Source organism: Sceloporus undulatus, chromosome 2 (genome assembly GCF_019175285.1).
Source record: "Sceloporus undulatus isolate JIND9_A2432 ecotype Alabama chromosome 2, SceUnd_v1.1, whole genome shotgun sequence".
Lineage (NCBI taxonomy): Eukaryota > Metazoa > Chordata > Lepidosauria > Squamata > Phrynosomatidae > Sceloporus > Sceloporus undulatus.
In genome coordinates, this window is record NC_056523.1 from 21,081,747 (window position 1) to 21,099,668 (window position 17,922).

Below are 17,922 nucleotides of genomic sequence, written 5' to 3' on the forward strand. Positions count from 1 at the left end.
ATGGCCCAGTGCTATGAAATCCTGGGAATTGTAGTTTGTTGTCACACCAGAGTTTGCTGAGAGAGAAGGTTAAATGTCTCACAAAACTAGAATTCCCAGGATTCCATAGCACTGAGCCGGGGCAGTTAAAGGGGTGTCAAACTGGATTATTTCTGCAGTGCGGTTGCATCCGAACACGTTTCTATTTGGCACAAAGCTTCCTGGAGCCCCTTCATGTCAAAATAAACATCTTAAAAGTATTAGAAGGGCTGAAAGATTCTTTGGTTGGTTTTAATGGTAATTTTGAGAGTTGAAATAAGTTCCAATTATTTTTATTCAATTAGGGCTACGTTTTATTGCCATATGAACATGACGGGGACTTTTCGGGGATTTTGGCTGAATATTTGGTGAGATACGGGGGGATTTGGTGAGTTTTGGGCCAAACGTTTGGGGAATTATCTTGGAGGCTTGTTGGCAGCCCTCTCTCTCTCTCTCTGCTGGCCTCTTGCCTTCAACACTAACCATGGCCACCGGAGGAAGGGATCCCTCTGGGAATCTCCTGGAGGAAGCCACTTGCTCCATCTGCTTGGATCCCTTCAGGGACCCGGTGATGATCCCCAACTGCGGGCACAACTTTTGCAGAGCCTGCATCACCCAGTGCCAGCAGAGCCTTTGCCCCCAGTGCAGGATCCCTTTCCCCCCCCAGCAGCCTCCGGCCCAACAGGGATCTGGGGCACCTGGTGGAGGCCATCCGGCAGCTCAAGCTCAGCCAGCCCTCGGGGGAGCCTAAGGAAGCAGCGCGGCGCCAGGATTCGAACCCAGACCCGGGGAGACTGCTGCTGCTGCTGTGCGAGAAGCACCAGGAAGCGGCCAAGCTCTTCTGCCTGCAGGACAAAGCCTTCCTCTGCCTGGTCTGCAGGGAGTCCAGGGCCCACAGGACACACTCAGCTCTCCCCATAGAAGAGGCAGCCCAGGAGTACCAAGTAAGCATTGATAGCCTTATCATGCAGGTTTATATGTTAGAGTGTGTCTGCACTGCGGAAATAACACACTTTCACTGCCTGCTGTGGGCCTTCATGCCACTTCATAATAGTTACATGCTTCCATATGGCAGAACAGTATGATGATGATGATTATTATTATTGTTATTATTATTATTATTTAATATTTTTGACAACAATTAACAGAAGAAGAAGAAGAAGAAGAAGAACATTTGTACCAAGTATTACATATGGTATACCCTTATTTTTAAAAGACTTTGAAAAGAAGTGGTCAACAGGAGCTTTGCCAGGCTTCAGTCTACTTCCTCGGATGCGTCTAGAGGAATTAGACTGAAGTCTAGCAAAGCTACTCATGTATAAGTCTAGAAATTTAGGTCAAAAACATTGACCCCAAAAACCTGAGTCAACTTATCCATGGGTCAATGTAAGTACTGTATCTTAAGTCTGATTTAAAAGAAGGAGCCATCCCCTGGTGAAAAGCAAAGAGCATAAATCTGTCCCGGGGAACACCAACCCCCTCTACTTTCTCATCCATCCAGCCTTAAGAGGAAGCACAAAGTCGGCTGCAATTTGTAAGTTCTTTGATGTCGTTTTGCTTTGCTTCATCCTTTAGATCCTTTGCTATATGCCCCTAAGTTTTACCCTCTATTTATCCACAGGTCATAGCAAAATCCATCATTTTGACCCTAAATCTTGTCCTCAACTTATACATGAGGTCAGTTTATAGTCAAGTATATACAGTAAAAACAATGATTACGTGGAGAGATCTTGCAGCACCTTTAAGACTCACTCAACAAAAGAAGTTGGCAGCAGGATCTTTCCTTAGACTTCAGTCTAATTCCTGTAGATGCATCTGAGGAAGGAGATTGAAGCCTAGCAAAGCGCCTGCTGCCAACTTCTGTCTTTCAGTCAATCTCAAAGGTGCTGCAAGATCTCTGTACGTATGTATTTGTTGCTGTTGAGTGTCTTCAAATTGTTTCTGACTGATGGCAACCCTAAAGTGAGTCTATCATAGGGTTAAGGCAGCCCAAAGGGTTGTCATGGGGCAGGTTTCTCCAAGGGTTTGCCCTTGCCATCCTCTGAAGCTGAGAGAGTGTGACTTGCTCAAGGTCACCCAGTGGGTTTACATGGATGAGATTGGATTTGAACCCTGCTCTCCAGAGTCCTAAGCCAATGTTTAGACCACTACACCATGCTGCATCCTGTATTTCTGTGATTGGACAAACATGGCAACAGCACATATCTTCCCTAACCCAGTATTTGCCAAAATTGCTCTTTTAGATTACTACTCCCGCTATCCCCAGATAACCATTCTGGGAGTTGTAGTCCAAAAGGGATGTTTTCCAGGCTCTCAGTTCAAGGAACATTGGAATAGGTAAAAGCGATGCATCAGGTTTTCAACAAGGGAAAATTTTGTGGAGCTTTGAAGACTCAACACATTTATTATGGCAGAAACTTTGCACAGACTTCTGCTTTTGTTAGTGCTTAAGATTGCCTCAAGTCTTTCTTTCTTTCTTTTTGCTGCATCTAGGCTGTCTCTTTGGAAAATATTTTTTTAAAGTTAACAATTAACCACTTGCACACTGCACTCCAGTTATGTAAGACGGTTTCCTTGGATTTTTCCAAGTACTCTTTACACAGACTCAGATTTATAGGCCTTGTACAGATTATTACTCTTCTCCGCCTCTTAAATTCTTCCTTCCTTCTCCTTTTATATTTCTATTTCTCAACTCTCAGCACACATTCAGAACCTCTTGCTGCTGCCAAAGGCATGCCAGCAAATGGTGTCCCCACTTTCCTAAATCAAAAGGTGCATAGGACCCCAGAGCAGTCACATTATTTTGACACATAAAGCACAAAAGCCTAATGATAAATTAAATAACAAATGCCATAGGATCTGTTGCGTGAGTCAGTCATCTCCTTCTTGCTGATGGTAGAGCTGGCCCTGCCTGAAAGGACATTTGTGAACAGCCCTCATCCCCACTCCACAATCTGATATCTAATGCTAAGAATGTGTTATCTTAAGGAAAGTGGGTGTCGTTTTGCAAGAAGTCCCCCAAATCTTTCATCCAGTAGTAACAGCCAGTATTCAGTTGAAGCAGAGGGTTGGACTGGATGGCCCTTGCGGTCTCTTCCAACTCTATGATTATAGGATCTCATTACTGAGGATGTGTGTTCCACATATCATTTTGCTTGCATGCAGAAGGAAATGATTTCAGCTTCAAAGATGATATCCTGGTCCTTGGCTTCCCCTATTCCTTCCCCCTCCCCAAACAAGTTTTTAAATCCATGGTGGCAAGGTACTACATAATGAGTCAACTTGGTGTAATGGTTTGAATGCTGGACTACAACTCTGGAGACCAGAGTTCAATTCCCTGCTTGACCATGAAACCCACCCACTGGGTGACCTTGGACAAGTCACATGCTCTCAGCCTCAAGGAAAGGCAGTGGCAATTTGTTCTTCTGAACAAACCTTGCCAAGGAAACCCTTAGGGTCGCCATAAGTCAGAAATGATTTGGAGGTGCACAACAACAACCCGTAACAACACTACATACTACAGGGATGCCAAAAGGACTGTTGGCATTAAAGTGCAAAAATATGTTAAATGAATTTAAAATGTGAAAATCTACATATGTTTGAAAATGTAGAACTTCAGTTTTATGCATGTGAGCATCAAAGCTCTAAATGGCAAGTTTTTTCTTCTTCCTTTTAGGATCAGATCCAAAGTTTATTGACAACTCTGCCAAAGTTGAGAGAGGAAATCCTGAAGGCAAGGTTGTATAAAGAGAAAGAATTTCAGAAGATGAAGGTATGGGTGTATACTCCCCCATTCCTATACACAGGATGCAATTTCAGGAAATTTATTACAGGAAAATAAATACGCAACCTTATCTCTTTTGTATATTTATTAAGTAAACATTAGGAAGAACGTCCTGATGGTAAGAGTTGTTCAGCAGTAGAATATGCTGCTTCAGAGTGTGGTGGCGTCTCCTTTGGAGGTTTTTAAGCAGAGGCTGGATGTTTTAATTGTGTTTTTCTGCATCGCAAAACGAGCTTGGACTGGATGGCCCTCGAGGTCTCTTCCAACTCTATGATTCTGTGATTCTAAAACAGTAAGTTTGTTCAGTTAAATTCACAATCAGGTTTTTCATACATTTTTGTAGACATCTCTTTGCCTGGATGACTCACTTACATTTGCATATACTAAATTCTTGGATTCTTATTCTTCTTTAGTTAAAGGAGCAGGCTGTGCTGGATTGTATCATGGTTTTGGCTCTTGTTTACATGGATGTTTCTTTGGCTAACATCTTGCTTATCTTGTTATTTATAGAACTTGCTGATATACTACTGGTCAGTTTTTTTGCAAAACAGTGCTACTGCAAAGACCAATTCTTTTAACGTGAAGTCGAAGCCTTTTGTGGCCAGTATCCATAGTTTTTTGTGAGTTTTTCGGGCTATGTGGCCATGTTCTAGGAGAGTTTGTTCCTGATGCTTGGTCAGCCACAGATGCTGGCAAAACATCAGGAACAAAGTCTTCTAGAACATGGCCAAATGGCTCGAAAAACCTACAAAAAACTATTATTCATTTAACTCTTGAGTTGCAATAGACAATTAAAGTTTAAAAATAATAATACTGATTTAACACATTTTAACTTTCAGTAGCTAACCCATAGGGCCTGAAATCAACATATTACAGTGGGTGTCCAATTACACTGGCCTTAATTTCTTTTTCTTCTCTCTTGATGCCTGCCCTTTGCAGAGTGACATTACATCTGCCAGGCAGCGCATTGCATCCACATTACCAAAGAAAGAAGCCAAGACCTTGTTGCCCCTGCTGGACACCTGCGAAGCGAATATGAATATAATTGTTCAGATGGCCAATGACATCTCAGAGCGCAATGCCTGTCTCACCAGGCTGATTAGTGAGCTAGAAAAGAAGCGTCTGCAGTCATCCTTCGAATTCTTGCAGGTGAGGCTTTCGGCAGGTGCCCCAGATCCTTCATGTAACAAAAGAAGGAGAGGTAGAACCAACAAGTGCAAGAACTACTCAATATCATCTTTGCCCCAGATGACAGGATCAGAATTTAAAATGACCTTAACATATTAGAAAGCTGGATCAAAACAAACAAAATGAAATGCACAGATATAGGATGGAGAACACATGGCTTGACAACAGTACATGTGAAAGGGATCTAGAAGTCTCATTGGACCATATACTACTGAACATGAGTTAGTACTATGATGCAGTAGCTAAGAAAGTCAATGCAATTCTAGTCTGCATCAATAGAAATATAATCTCTAGATTGAAGGAAGTAATATTACAACTCTATTATGCCTTAGTCAGATCTCATCTGTGTCTGGGCACCACAATTCAAGAGGGATATTGACAAGCTGGAGTGTGTCTAGAGGATGTGACTAAAATGGTGAAAGGTCTGGAAACCATGCTGTGTGAGGAGCAGTTTGGGGAGCTGGGTATGTTTAGTCTGGAGAAGAGAAGGTTAATAGATGATATGATAGCCCTGTTTCTGTATTTGAAGGGGTGTCACATTGAGAATGGAGCAAGCTTGTTTTCTGCTGCTCCAGAGAATAGGATATGGTACAATAATAATAATAATAATAATAATAATAATAATAATAATAATAATAATAATAATAGGATTTATTTATATGCCGCCCAATCACTGGGAATCCGGGTGGCTTACAACAGATGCAAACTACAGGAAAAGAGATACCAGCTCAAAATTAGGAAGAATTTCTTGATATAAAAAGTGTGGTGGAGTCTCCTCTGGAGGTTTTTAAACAGAGGCTGGATGGCCATCTGTTGGAGGTGGTTTGATTCTGTATTCCTGCATGGCAGAATGGGGTTGGACTGGCTGGTCCTTGATGTCTCTTCTAACTATATGGGTCTGCCTCACAATATTATAGTTGAGGATGTGTGTGTTCTGTGCATGAGTTAGTTAACACAGAAAATAAAATTATTCTGGTTTTAATTGGGGTGTCCAGGTTTTCCACTTTTGCCCTTCTAGCAAGGTTGTAACCCTGAAGGTGACAATGCACTGCATGCTAGAGGAATGGCTAAATATGTAGGCATTGTACTGCCATGATCAGCTAAATTATATTAAGATGTGGAAATCCACACATGTTCAAAGTCCTTATTTTAGTCAATGGGAGTACTCATTTTTGTGTTCTTTTTTCACTACCATATTGGGAGAGTAGCCATTGTAAAATACTGAATAGGGGGAAAGGGATAAGTTATATTGCTGAGTGTTCATTTTGTGGGTCCCATTTGCTTGCTTGCTTTAATTTATATGCCACAGTCTACCAATGTGAGATCCAGAGTGGCTTAGCATATAGATTAAAATGAAACACAGCTAAAAAAATGTATGATACAATTTTTAAAATAAATAAATAATCCTATAAAAACATTAATTTAAAGCATCTTAATACACATTTAAATCATAGGTCCAAAACACCCTGCAGAAATAATCCAGTTTAAGGCTGCTTTAACTGTCCTGGCTCAGTGCTATGGAATCCTGGGAACTGTAGTTTATTGCATCACCAGAGCTCTCTGACAGAGAAAGCAAAATGTCTCATGAAACTACAGTTCCCATGGTTCCCTAGCCTTGAGTCAGGGCAGTTAAAGCGTTCTCAAACTGGATTATTTCTGCAGTGTGCTTTGGACCACAGTAAGGATAAAACTACAGTACACCCCATTAAAAGATCCTTCTGCCACAAGCTGTTAAAAGCTGAAGACCTGTTTAATGGGAAAGTCTTTGCCAGCTGGTGAAAAAAGAGCTTTTATTTTATTTTATTTTTTTAAAGTCATATACACAACCTTTTAAAAAGACTCCCTAGTAAGATTATGAGCAGCCCAATCCTAACTCAGAAGTAAGATATACTAAATGGAATGATGGTTACTCCAAGGAAAGATTTCTAAGACAGCAGCCAACATTCAGGCTCTAAAAGTGCCTAATTGTACCACTGTATTGCATATGCAGCAAAGACTGATATTTTTCTCTTTTCTTCCTTCAGGACATCGGTGATTTACTGAGCAGGTAAGTGTGACAACCCCACTAGGATGATAATCACATTTCACCACAACTTGTTTTGATCCTACCTCATATCCCTGTCCTAAGCATTCTTCTGCCCCCCAGAATGGCATACCCAAATCCTGTCTCACACTGGTCCTAATGGTATTGTTATCACCAGGATCCCCATAGGGTCCACTAGTCCTTTTGGTCTGTGTATATAAGGCTGACCTCTTAAGCCAGGGAATCATGGGTCCATCATCTGATGCTGGTCTTCAATTCCTAGTAGTCCTTCACAGCACAGAGAGTGGTGAGAAGAGCTGGGAGTTGCAGTCAACATCTGGAAGTTTGCATGATTTCCTGCATTGCTGTTTGCTGTTACACTGGTGATCGTGACCAGGCAATATTCATGATTAGGATGAATAATTAATATAATTTTATTTAACATAGCTTTGAATGTTAAATGCATATTTTCCCAGTCTTTACAGTGCAGCATTCAAACTCTTGTGGTTGGTGTTTCTGTTTTATTTAATATCTAACAAACAATGTCTTCATTTTGTAAGACGGTCTTCCCTGAGCACCCAGACCCTCCTTCCCTCTCCTGTCTTCTGAACCCGAATCCTGTCTGACTCTTCACTGACTCACACAAACATATATGTGTTGATTGTACCAATGTTTACACTGTACTCTTTATATCTGTACTCTGGATTTCAGAGGATTCTTGTATCTGGGTACTACTCAGGAATGGACACAGATGCAAGGATTCTCACAAACGTTTGAACATGTGCATGTACAGTTTGAACACCCTTTCTCACATAGTACCACCACCACCTCCTACTCTCACCTTCTCAATAAACTATCTGCAGATGTCTAACCCAGCTGTCTACACTAGTTCCTCCATTTTCATGCACTCCACAATACCTTAGAGAAACAGAATCCATTTTTATCATTTAGGTACCATCACATCATGGCAAAGCTCCTCTGAACAAATCTTGCCAAGAAAACCCCATGATAGGTTTGCCTTAGGGTTTCTGTAAGTTGGAAATAGCTTGAAGCCATGCAGCAACAACAACATCACAGTAAACAGTTGATTGTCCTGCAGCAGAACACTGTGACCATGCTGAGACTCAGGGTAGGAAACGGGGGCCACATGTCCCTCTACTCACTTTGGTAGCTGTCATGCCCAAAGCCTAACCACCTCAATTTTAGGGGTTTTTCCAGCATATCTTTAAGCAATTTTCACCCCAGAACTGTGCACCCAAATGCACAAAAATACCACCCTATTCCAGAATTCCCATCTTCTCTAAAACCTTTTTATATTCTGGCCAAAAATGGTCACCAGAAGTGATGCAATATCATTTCCAGTCACCATTTTGCTTGGGATAAGGATGAAAAGGGAGGTATTTTGGTGCCATCTTGAATGGGTGTGACATCAAGGACCACCCTTGCTGTAAATCAATGTTTCCCAAACTTTGGTCCTCCAGGTGTTTTGGACAACTCCCAAAAGCCCTAGCCAGTTTGGCAAACAATCAAGAATTCTGGGGGCTAAAGTCCAAAACATCTGGAAGATGAAAGTTTAGGAACCATTGCTCTAAATGCTGACTATAATTCGTTGGTGCAGACTTGGTTACTCAGGGCCAACGTGTTGATGTTTGTGAGCATAAAAGAAAGATGTAGATGACCTTCTTGTTTGGAAGGTGGAATAATCGCATAATAATCTATATTGTTAAAAAGGTTTTAGCAGAACAAGAGCACTACAAAGTAATAGTTCACATTAAATCATATGCATACTGTCTCTAGATGTGAAAGAGAAATGGGAAAACCCAAACCTGATATGAATGGGATAGTTGGATACATCACTGAAAACCTGATGCTGGTTAACACCAAGTTGGGTCAATTTTCAGGTAACATTTTTTTTAACTTGGATAATAGCAGTTACAATGTCAATTTGCTTTTATTTTTATTTTTCTCTGAAGAGACAGAAGAGTTTTCCCTTATGAAGTTATGCATAAAGTTATGTGTTCACAAGCTATGGTTCAGTGTTTGGCTTTTAATCATTAAGTCCAGAATCCTATATCAATTACTTATGTATACAGTGGGCCCTTGGTTTCTGCTGGGGTTTCATTCCAGGACCCTCTATAGATAACAAAATATGTGGATGCTCATGTCTCATTACAGTCACCCCTCCATTCTCACGGATTTGAGATACGCGATCTTGAATATTCATGGAGGGGAGACCTCCGTTAATTTCAATCAGGTGTGCCCCCAAGGCGCATGCTCCATGCATGTGCACGGGCACACATCCCATTCAAGCCTATGAGGCTTGAATATTGTCGAGTCTCTGTTTTCACCGGGGGGGGGGCAGTCCAGAATGAATCCCCCATGAAAACGGAGGGCCAGCTGTAAATATAATGGCACAGTAAACTGGTGTACCTTATATAAAATGGCAAAATCAAGGTTTGCTTTTTAGAAGTTTTATTTTTTAAAATTTCCAAACTGTGGATGCTTGAATAAAAAATCTGTAGATACAGAGGGATGACTGTATTTAGTTAGGTATATTTAGTTATGGATAATTAACTAAGGAACCTCTTCTGACCCGACCCCAATAAACCTGACAGAAATGTCATTCCCCTATACTGTACTCCTTCTCTCCATACAGCTGATGCCCAGTAAATAGCAATAGCAAGCAATAGCAAGTACATTTCTATACTGCATATCAGTGCACTTAAGCACTTCCTAAGCAGTTTACAATGTGTGTCAATTGTCCCCAACAGGCTTGGTACTCATTTTAACAACCACTGGAGGTTGCAGGCCTGAGTCTACCCTGAGCCCCTGGCTGGTATTGAACTCACAACCTTGTGGTTTGTGAGTGAATAATAATAGAATCTAGAATCGTAGAGTTGGAAGAGACCACAAGGGCCATCCAGTTCAATCCCCTTCTGCCACACAGGAACTCTCAATCAAAGCATCCCCATTGACAGATGGCCATCCAGCGTCTGTTTAAAGACCTCCAAGGAGGGAGACTCCACCACTCTCCGAGGAAGTGTGTTCCACTGTCGAACAGCCCTTACTGTCAGGTGGTTCCTTCTAATGTTGAGGTGGAACCTCTTTTCCTGCAGCTTGCATCCATTGTTCTGGGTCCTGTTCTCTGGAGCAGCAGAAAATAAGCTTACTCTCTCCTCTATTTGATATGATGTCCCTTCAAATAATTAAACAGGGCTATCATATCACCTCTTAACCTTCTCTTCTCCAGGCTAAACATACCCAGCTCCTTAAGTCTCTCCTCATAGGGCAGGGTTTCCAGACTCTTCCTCATTTTAGTCACCCTCCTATGAACTAACTACAGCTTCTCAATATCCTTTTTCAATTGTGATGTCCAGAATTGGACACAATAGAGTGGCACTATTATTTCCCTTCATCTAGACACTATACTTCTACTGATGCAGCCTAAAATTGCATTGGCCTTTTTAGCTGCCGCATCACAGTGTTGACTCATGTTCAACTTGTGGTCTACTTGGACTCCCAGATCCCTTTCACGTGTAGTCTTGTTCAGCCAGGTGTCCCCCATTGTATATCTGTGCATTTCATTTTTCTGCCCTAAGTGCAGTACCTTACATTTCTCCATAAGGCATGGGAATGGGCTTCATGGGCCATTGAATCCAACTGTCCACAGCTCCCCATGCTCAATGCAGAAGTTCTAGCTAGAGCATCCCCATCAGGTAGCTGTCTAGCCTCATTTTGAAGACATCTTTAGAAGGTGACCTCACCACCTGTCTAGGCAATTGGTTCCTTTGCAGAACTCCTCTTACTGTCAAGAGGTTCCTTCTAATGTTCAATTGAAATCTATCCTCCTGTAACTTCACAGCATTAGACCTGGTCCTACCCTTTGGGCTGTCAAAGAACAGGCCTTCCCTTCCTCCCTGTGATGGTCCTTGAGGCATTTAAAGAGGGAAATCATGTCACTCCACAGTCTTCTCATCACCAGGTTGAGTTGATTGCAGTACAATGGCCCAGACAACGAGAGATAAACATACAAGCATCTGTGGTTTGGGAAATTTTCAGTAGAAAAATGTAGCACCCAACATCTCTGAGCAGGATAGCTTTCATAATGAGCAAGACACGTAGGTTATTGTTTTATGCAAGCAGAGATAAGAAACTAGGAGGAGAGACCTGTCTGTTAGAGTCTATTGTTCGATATTTTTTTAAACGTTGTCTTCTCTTTTCTTTTTATAGGGAACACATCAGTGCCAACATGGATTAAAGGTAAGCTTCTAGCCCAAATGTATAGAGGGAGCCAAACCAGATGAGATGTGGGGGAAGTGGGAGTCCATGATTTGCTCTGCTGATGTTTCTAGCTTTGGTTAAAACTGCACTATTTAACCTCCATATTCCCTTCAAGCCTGTTTTTGTTTCAGATACTCATTTTAGTATTACATTTGGCCCTCCACCTCCACTGGGGTTAGGGGCACAAGACCCCTGTGAATATGGAAAAACCACAAATAACAAAAACACTACTTTTTTACCTGAGGGAACATCTCTCTAGGAAATTCTAGGTTCTCCAGTGCAACTCTGTGGTCAACATCTGCCAGACATTGGCCATGGAATTGCGCTGAAGGATCTACAAATGCCCAGTGGAGTGTTCTCTCTAAGACTCTCAAGGTACTTCAGTGCAACTTTTGGTTAAAGTTGACCATAGAGTTGTGTTGGAGGACCCAGATATTCCTAGTGAGAACATATTAATAAAATCCATAAATAACCAAATTCGCAAAAGTCAAAGCCTCAAATGTGGAGGGACGAGTATACTAAGGAGTGATCTGAACATAGAACCTGAGCAAAGATACGTCTGATAATTCTGTAATTTTTTCCTTGATATTAGTATATAGTCTATTCTAAAATAGCTAATATGGCAACCTGGATAAAAGGCATAATTCCTTTCTTTTGGATGTAATTTCCTCCAAACATCAACTAAGTTATTTTATGCAGAAGAGAAAGTATTTTTGAGCCACATTATCATTCCTTTATTCCTAGCAGAACTATCTAGTTTTTTGTTCATTATATTGTCCCTTTCTATAATAATTGATCCTTCTGCACATTTTCTCAAACCCTTCAACATTTGCTCCATAAAACCTGCTTGATATTTTTATTTCCAGCACAATATGACCCTGATGTTACATTTCTCTACTGTATTTTACCCTTTACAAATATGTGTGTGCCTTCCATGTCTTTCAAATGTTCCGTTACTTTAAAAATACAAAATCTTGATAATAGTATAGCTACCCCTCTCAGTCTTTCATTCCAATTTGAACTAAGGGGGAATAGAGACAGCCCAGAAGGGGCACCTTCTTCTGAGTCTAGCTTTTTCTTATGATATTTTTGGCATATAAGTTGATAAAATAGGGTGATAATATGCAGCCTTGCCTGACCCCTTTGTCTATTGGGAACCACTGTTTCTCCGAATTCTGTGGTTCCCAATAGACAAAGTGGCCTCTTGTCCTTGGTACAGATTTCTCATTAGGATTATCAAATGTCTTTGAGTGTGTTCCATAGCTTTTCATGATCTGTACAGTCAAATGTTTTGCATATGAATGCATATGAGCTTATTCTGACATGTCATAGCAAAGGGGGGGGGTGAATACTTATGCAACCAACAAGTGTCAGCTGCTTTACTTATCGTTTGTGTCATACATCAAATGGTAATGCCAATTAAATTAATTTCAGTTCTACAACACTTCAGTTCAGCAGCACAACAAAATGTGGAAAAGTCAAAGAAAATGGAATACCTCTGCAGGGACTGTAGTTGCAAATCCTACTGCACTCATGTATGTCTTGGTTTGCACACATTAATGTGCATGTCCTTGGCCTGTGTCTTGTGCAGTGCTTCTTTGGACTTTGCCTTAATAGCATCCTGGGTAAATAGTTAACGATGGGTGATGTCAACAAATCTTGAAATTATACAAGCATTAATTGAAGCTCACGCAAGAGCTATATAATGGGTACATGCCCAGGTGAATGGATACAAGTAGTTACATAACTACATAGACATGCCCTAAAAATTGTTCTTGGTAATATGATGTATCCCCATGTTGTTCTCCAGGTGCATGATTGGAGTGGCCCTTTTCTCATCTGCTTTACACAGTTAATACTAAAAGAACAGCCCAGAAGTAGCATGCAAATTGACTCACTAGTCTGTGAAGAATGATGCACTATTGAGTTCATTGGTCTTTGTTGTCCATATCAGCCCACATCTTGGTACATGGCAATGGAAGGTAGTTCTTACAGGCACAGTTACAATCAAGTCACAATTGGTATGTTGAGTATAGGGACGGGGTAGATGTATGGCATAGATTGGAATGATCTTGCATCTGTCTCACCTGGTCCCCATTTTGTGACATAGACTGCCAGCCCAGTCATTCTCTTATCTGTCAGTTTTATTGTGCAAATCAGTTTCACTTACCGTATTTTTGCACACACCCTTTTAGAGAACATGCAATTTGGAACATGACATTTCTTTAACTTAATTTTTTATCTTGTGTTTTATATCTTGTATTTTGTAACTGTATTTTGTATTCAGTTGATATGGTCAGCTGACTAATCAATAAACTTGTTGTTGTTGTTCCCTTAACTTACCAAAGCATTGAATTGGTTCAAAGGAGTCTACATGGAATTACTGTGAGTTGTTGTTTCATTGCCATGTTGATTCCTCTTTCAGAAAATGTGGTGCTGGATCCACAAACAGCCCACCCTCGTTACATTGTGTCTAAAGATCGGAAAAGTGTACGCTGGGGGGACAGCCGTAGGGATGTGCCCTACAACCCCAAAAGATTTGAGTATGCCCGCTGCGTGCTTGGAAAGAAGGGATTCACCTCAGGAAAACATTATTGGATTGTGGATGTAGAGGATGGAGACTACTGGGCGGTAGGAGTGGCCCAAGAATCTGTGGACAGGGATGGGGAACTTGCTTTTGAACCCGATGAGGGAATCTGGGCTCTGGCACGTTATGACGATCAGTACAAAGCCCTTACTTCACCTCCCACAATAGTGGATCCAAAGTATGATCCAGTAGAGATCCAGGTGTCTCTGAACTATGATGCTGGAACAGTGGCTTTTTATGATGAAAATAAGACCCGTCTCTTTATTTTCCGGTCAATTGATTTTGAAGGGGAGAAAGTCTTCCCATTTTTCCGTATTTCTGATTCATCGACTTCTCTGCGCCTGTGTTAAACGTAGAGCTTGGATTGTGTTTGTTTTGCTGGGAGGAAATTCTGAGCAGGACAGGGAAATGTCTAATGTAAAATAATGTAAGCTGCTCTGATAGCCTTTTGGCTGAAGAGCAGGGTATAAATACTATAAATAAAAAATAATTTATCTATTCTATCATGAGATACTGGCACAGACTGGCACCTCCACCTTACAATGGTGCCCTCTTTGTACTGCATTATAATGGAGTTTAGCAGAGTAGCAAAGAATAGGTTTTACTAGAAAGAAACTCCTGTATTCTGTAAATAATGTAAATAATAAGGTTTCATTGATGAACAGTGAAATACAAATCCAATAAATAAGAACCATAAAAACCATCGCTGGAAATACATCAATCAAATGTAAATAAATGTTGGCAAAGCACTATGACCAATGTAACATATTTCGTATGAAATAAAAAAAAAACCTGATTCATGACTATGTTTGTTTGTTTGTTTGTTTGTTTGTTTGTTTTACTATGTCACTTAAGCCCTAAATACCCCAAAGGTACCAGATCCTGTCTGATCTTTGAAGCTACTCGAGGTCAGCACTGGTTAGTACTTGGATGGGAGACTGCCAATGGATACCAACTGCTGTAGGCTATATTTCAGAGGGAATCAGCAAAACCACCTCTGAATATTCCTTGCTTAAGAAAACCCTATGAAATTCATGGGGTCACCATAAGTCAACAGGTGACTTGAAAGCACAGATTCAAGCATCCACAGCTTGAAAATATTAAAACAATATATAAATTCCAAAATGCAAACCTTGATTTTGTTATTTTATATAAAGAACATCCTATCACTATGCCATTGTATTGAATGGGACGTGAGCATTCAGGAACTTTGGTATCCACAGGGGGATCCTGGAAACAAACCCCAGTGGATAACAAGGGCCTGCTGTACTAGAAACAAACCCTTGACTGAATCTACATTTAAATCATTCCTTTCACAGCGTTTTCTTGGCAAGGTTTGGTCAGAAGGGTTTTGCGAGTGAGGCTGAGAGTGTGTAACTTGCCTAACATCTGGGTTTCATGGCCACATGAGGATTTGAACCCTGGCCTCCCGGGAGCCAACATGACATAGTGGTTTGAGTGTTGGACTATGACTTGAGGACAGAGCTTGATTCCCACCTCAGCACTGAAACCTACTCGGTGACCGTGGGCAAGTCACACTATCTCAGCCCAAGAAGATGACATTTGTAAACCCCCTCTGAAGAACCATGGCCAAAAATTGCCATCCTTCTAACAAATTTGGCCTAGATTACAGAATGAGTCTGCTGCAAACATTATAAGAGAGGATATCTTATTCATGGGGGCTCTGACTGGAATCCAGGTCAGGAGCACTCCCAGTTCATCCCTTATTCGCGCAGGATAAGCCTCTGCATGTAGGCTTGAATGTGAGGTTCTGTGAACAGGCTGGGAACACTTGGTGGTCATTTTGGGGAAAAGCAGGATCACCATCATTACCATCATCATTGCAAGCCTATGCATTTATACATTGGAGTAAACATACAGGTTGTGTTGATGCTTCTGATAGAATCATAGAGTTGGAAGAGACCACAAGGAACATCCAGTCCAACCCCATTCTGCCACGCAGGAACTCTCAATCAATGCAGACAGATGACCATCCAGTTTCTATTTAAAGACCTCCAAAGAAGGAGACGTCACCACTCTCCAGGGAAGTGTGTTCCACTGTCAAACAGCCCTTACTGTCAGGAAGTTCCTCCTAATGTTGAGGTGGAATCGCTTTTCCCATAGCATCCATCCATTGTTTTGTGTTCTAGTCTCTGGAGCAGCAGAAAACAAGCTTGCTCCCTCAATATGGCATCCCTTCAAATCCTGAAACAGGGCTATCAGATCACCTCTTAACCTTCTCTTTTCCAGGCGAAACATCCCCAGCTCCCTAAGTCGTTCCTCATAGGGCATGGTTTCCAGACCCTTCACCATTTTAGTCGCCCTCCTTTGGACACGCTCCAGTTTCTCAATGTCCTTTTTAAATTGTGATGCCCAGAACTGGACACAATATTTCAGGTGGGGCCTGGCCAAAGCGGAATACAATGGCACTATTACTTCTCTTGATTTAGACACTATACTTTTATTGATGCAGCCTAACATCGCATTGGCCTTGTTAACTGCTGCATCACACTGTTGACTCATGTTCACATTGTGGTCTACCTGGCCTCCTAGATCCCTTTCACATGCATTTTCATTCAGCCAGATGTCACCCATCCTATATCTATGTATATCGTTTTTTCTGCCCTAAGTGCAGTACCTTACATTTCTCCGTGTTGAAGCCCCATTATGTTCCAGTTAGCATTGCTGCCTGAGGCTACTGCCACTCTGCAGAATTAAGGCAGTTTGACACCACTTTAACTGCCATGGGTCAATGCTGTGGAACCCTGGGATTTGTAGTGTGTTGTGGCACCAAAGCTCTCTGACAGGGAAAGCTAAATATCTCACAAAACTACACATTTCAGAATCCACAGCATCCATCCATGGCTGGCAGTAAAAGTGGCATTGTGCAGCCACAATGAACGAATGTGGACTTGGTAAATCATCATTTGGGTCAGAAGTCTTTAGAAACAAAGATAGAGAGGCAATGAATATATTTGTATCTACAGTTCATGAATATGTAACCTGTATTACTCTTGCAACACAGTGTATTTTAGGTGTTGTACTATGTAATACATAGTGTTACACTGTCAAGCTGCAATGAGATCTTGTAGCACCTTTGAGGTTGAGTGAAAGAGGTTGTAGAATATTTTCTGAGGCTGCAGCCATACTGCAGAAATAATCCAGTTTGAGACCGCTTTAACTGCTGTGGCTCAATGCTAGGGAATTCTGGGAACTGTAGTTTTGTGAGACATTTAGCCTTCTCTGTCAGAGAGACCTCTGGTGTCACAATAAGCTACAGTTCCCAGGATTCCCTAGCACTGAGCCAGGGCAGTTAAAGTGGTCTCAAACTGGATTATTTCTGCAGTGTGTTTTGGACCTCTCCTATCAAGCTTGCCCAAGCTCACTCTAGGCGTGTAGTGACACATTCTGTCCAGCAGGTGGCGCTGCCCCCTGCATTACTGCACTCTGTCTTTTCTTGCTGCTGAGAGGGAAGGAGGGGGCTCTCTTCCTTTAGTGAATCCAAGCTGCTGCTTGCAAAAATGAAATACAAATAACATAAAATGGAGAAGGGCAAACAATGGAGGCTTCCTGCCAGCGCCATTTTCAGTGGGAGGCAGGCTCTCAACAGGACCCAAGGTTGCCAAGTGAGCAGGCAAAGGAATGAAGAAGCCCAGCCCATTGGGGAGGGAGTGGCCTTGTATAGAGAAAACAGCACCAGGCGTAGCATGCAGGCTCCATAGCTCAGGGGTTAGAGCACTGGTCTTGTAAACCAGGGGTCGCGAGTTCAAATCTCGCTGGGGCCTTTGAGTTTTTTCCTCTTTCTTTATTCCTTTTGCAAGGTACAGTATATAAAACATATGCAGGGACAGACGTGTAGTTGGCCTCTCCAGCAAAAGACAATACATTTCAAGGTCCACAAAAGAGGGATGGATGCCTAGTTTCCTTCCACTCCTTTCCTTTCCAAATCCCTTTTACATGGAAGGACTGATAGAAGCAGCAAAGCTGGGCTGTAGACCTGCAAAAAAGTCAGATAAGTGTCTTGGAGGTTTAGGAACCATA

At 41.7% G+C, this 17,922-nt stretch overlaps 1 protein-coding gene and 1 non-coding gene across 2 annotated transcripts; both read left to right on the forward strand.

Moving 5' to 3' along the window:
* Positions 1–263: 263 nt before the first annotated feature.
* On the forward strand, positions 264–14,684 carry LOC121923986 (E3 ubiquitin-protein ligase TRIM39-like). Its single transcript, XM_042454995.1, is given in 8 exon segments — positions 264–688; positions 690–962; positions 3,695–3,790; positions 4,742–4,951; positions 7,015–7,037; positions 8,811–8,914; positions 11,244–11,273; positions 13,720–14,684. Coding segments are annotated over 8 exon segments (1,434 nt in total). The 5' UTR covers positions 264–502; the 3' UTR covers positions 14,232–14,684.
* Positions 14,685–17,593: 2,909 nt separating this feature from the next.
* On the forward strand, positions 17,594–17,666 carry TRNAT-UGU. The gene has a single exon. It is a non-coding gene; the product is annotated as a tRNA-Thr (tRNA).
* Positions 17,667–17,922: the final 256 nt, after the last annotated feature.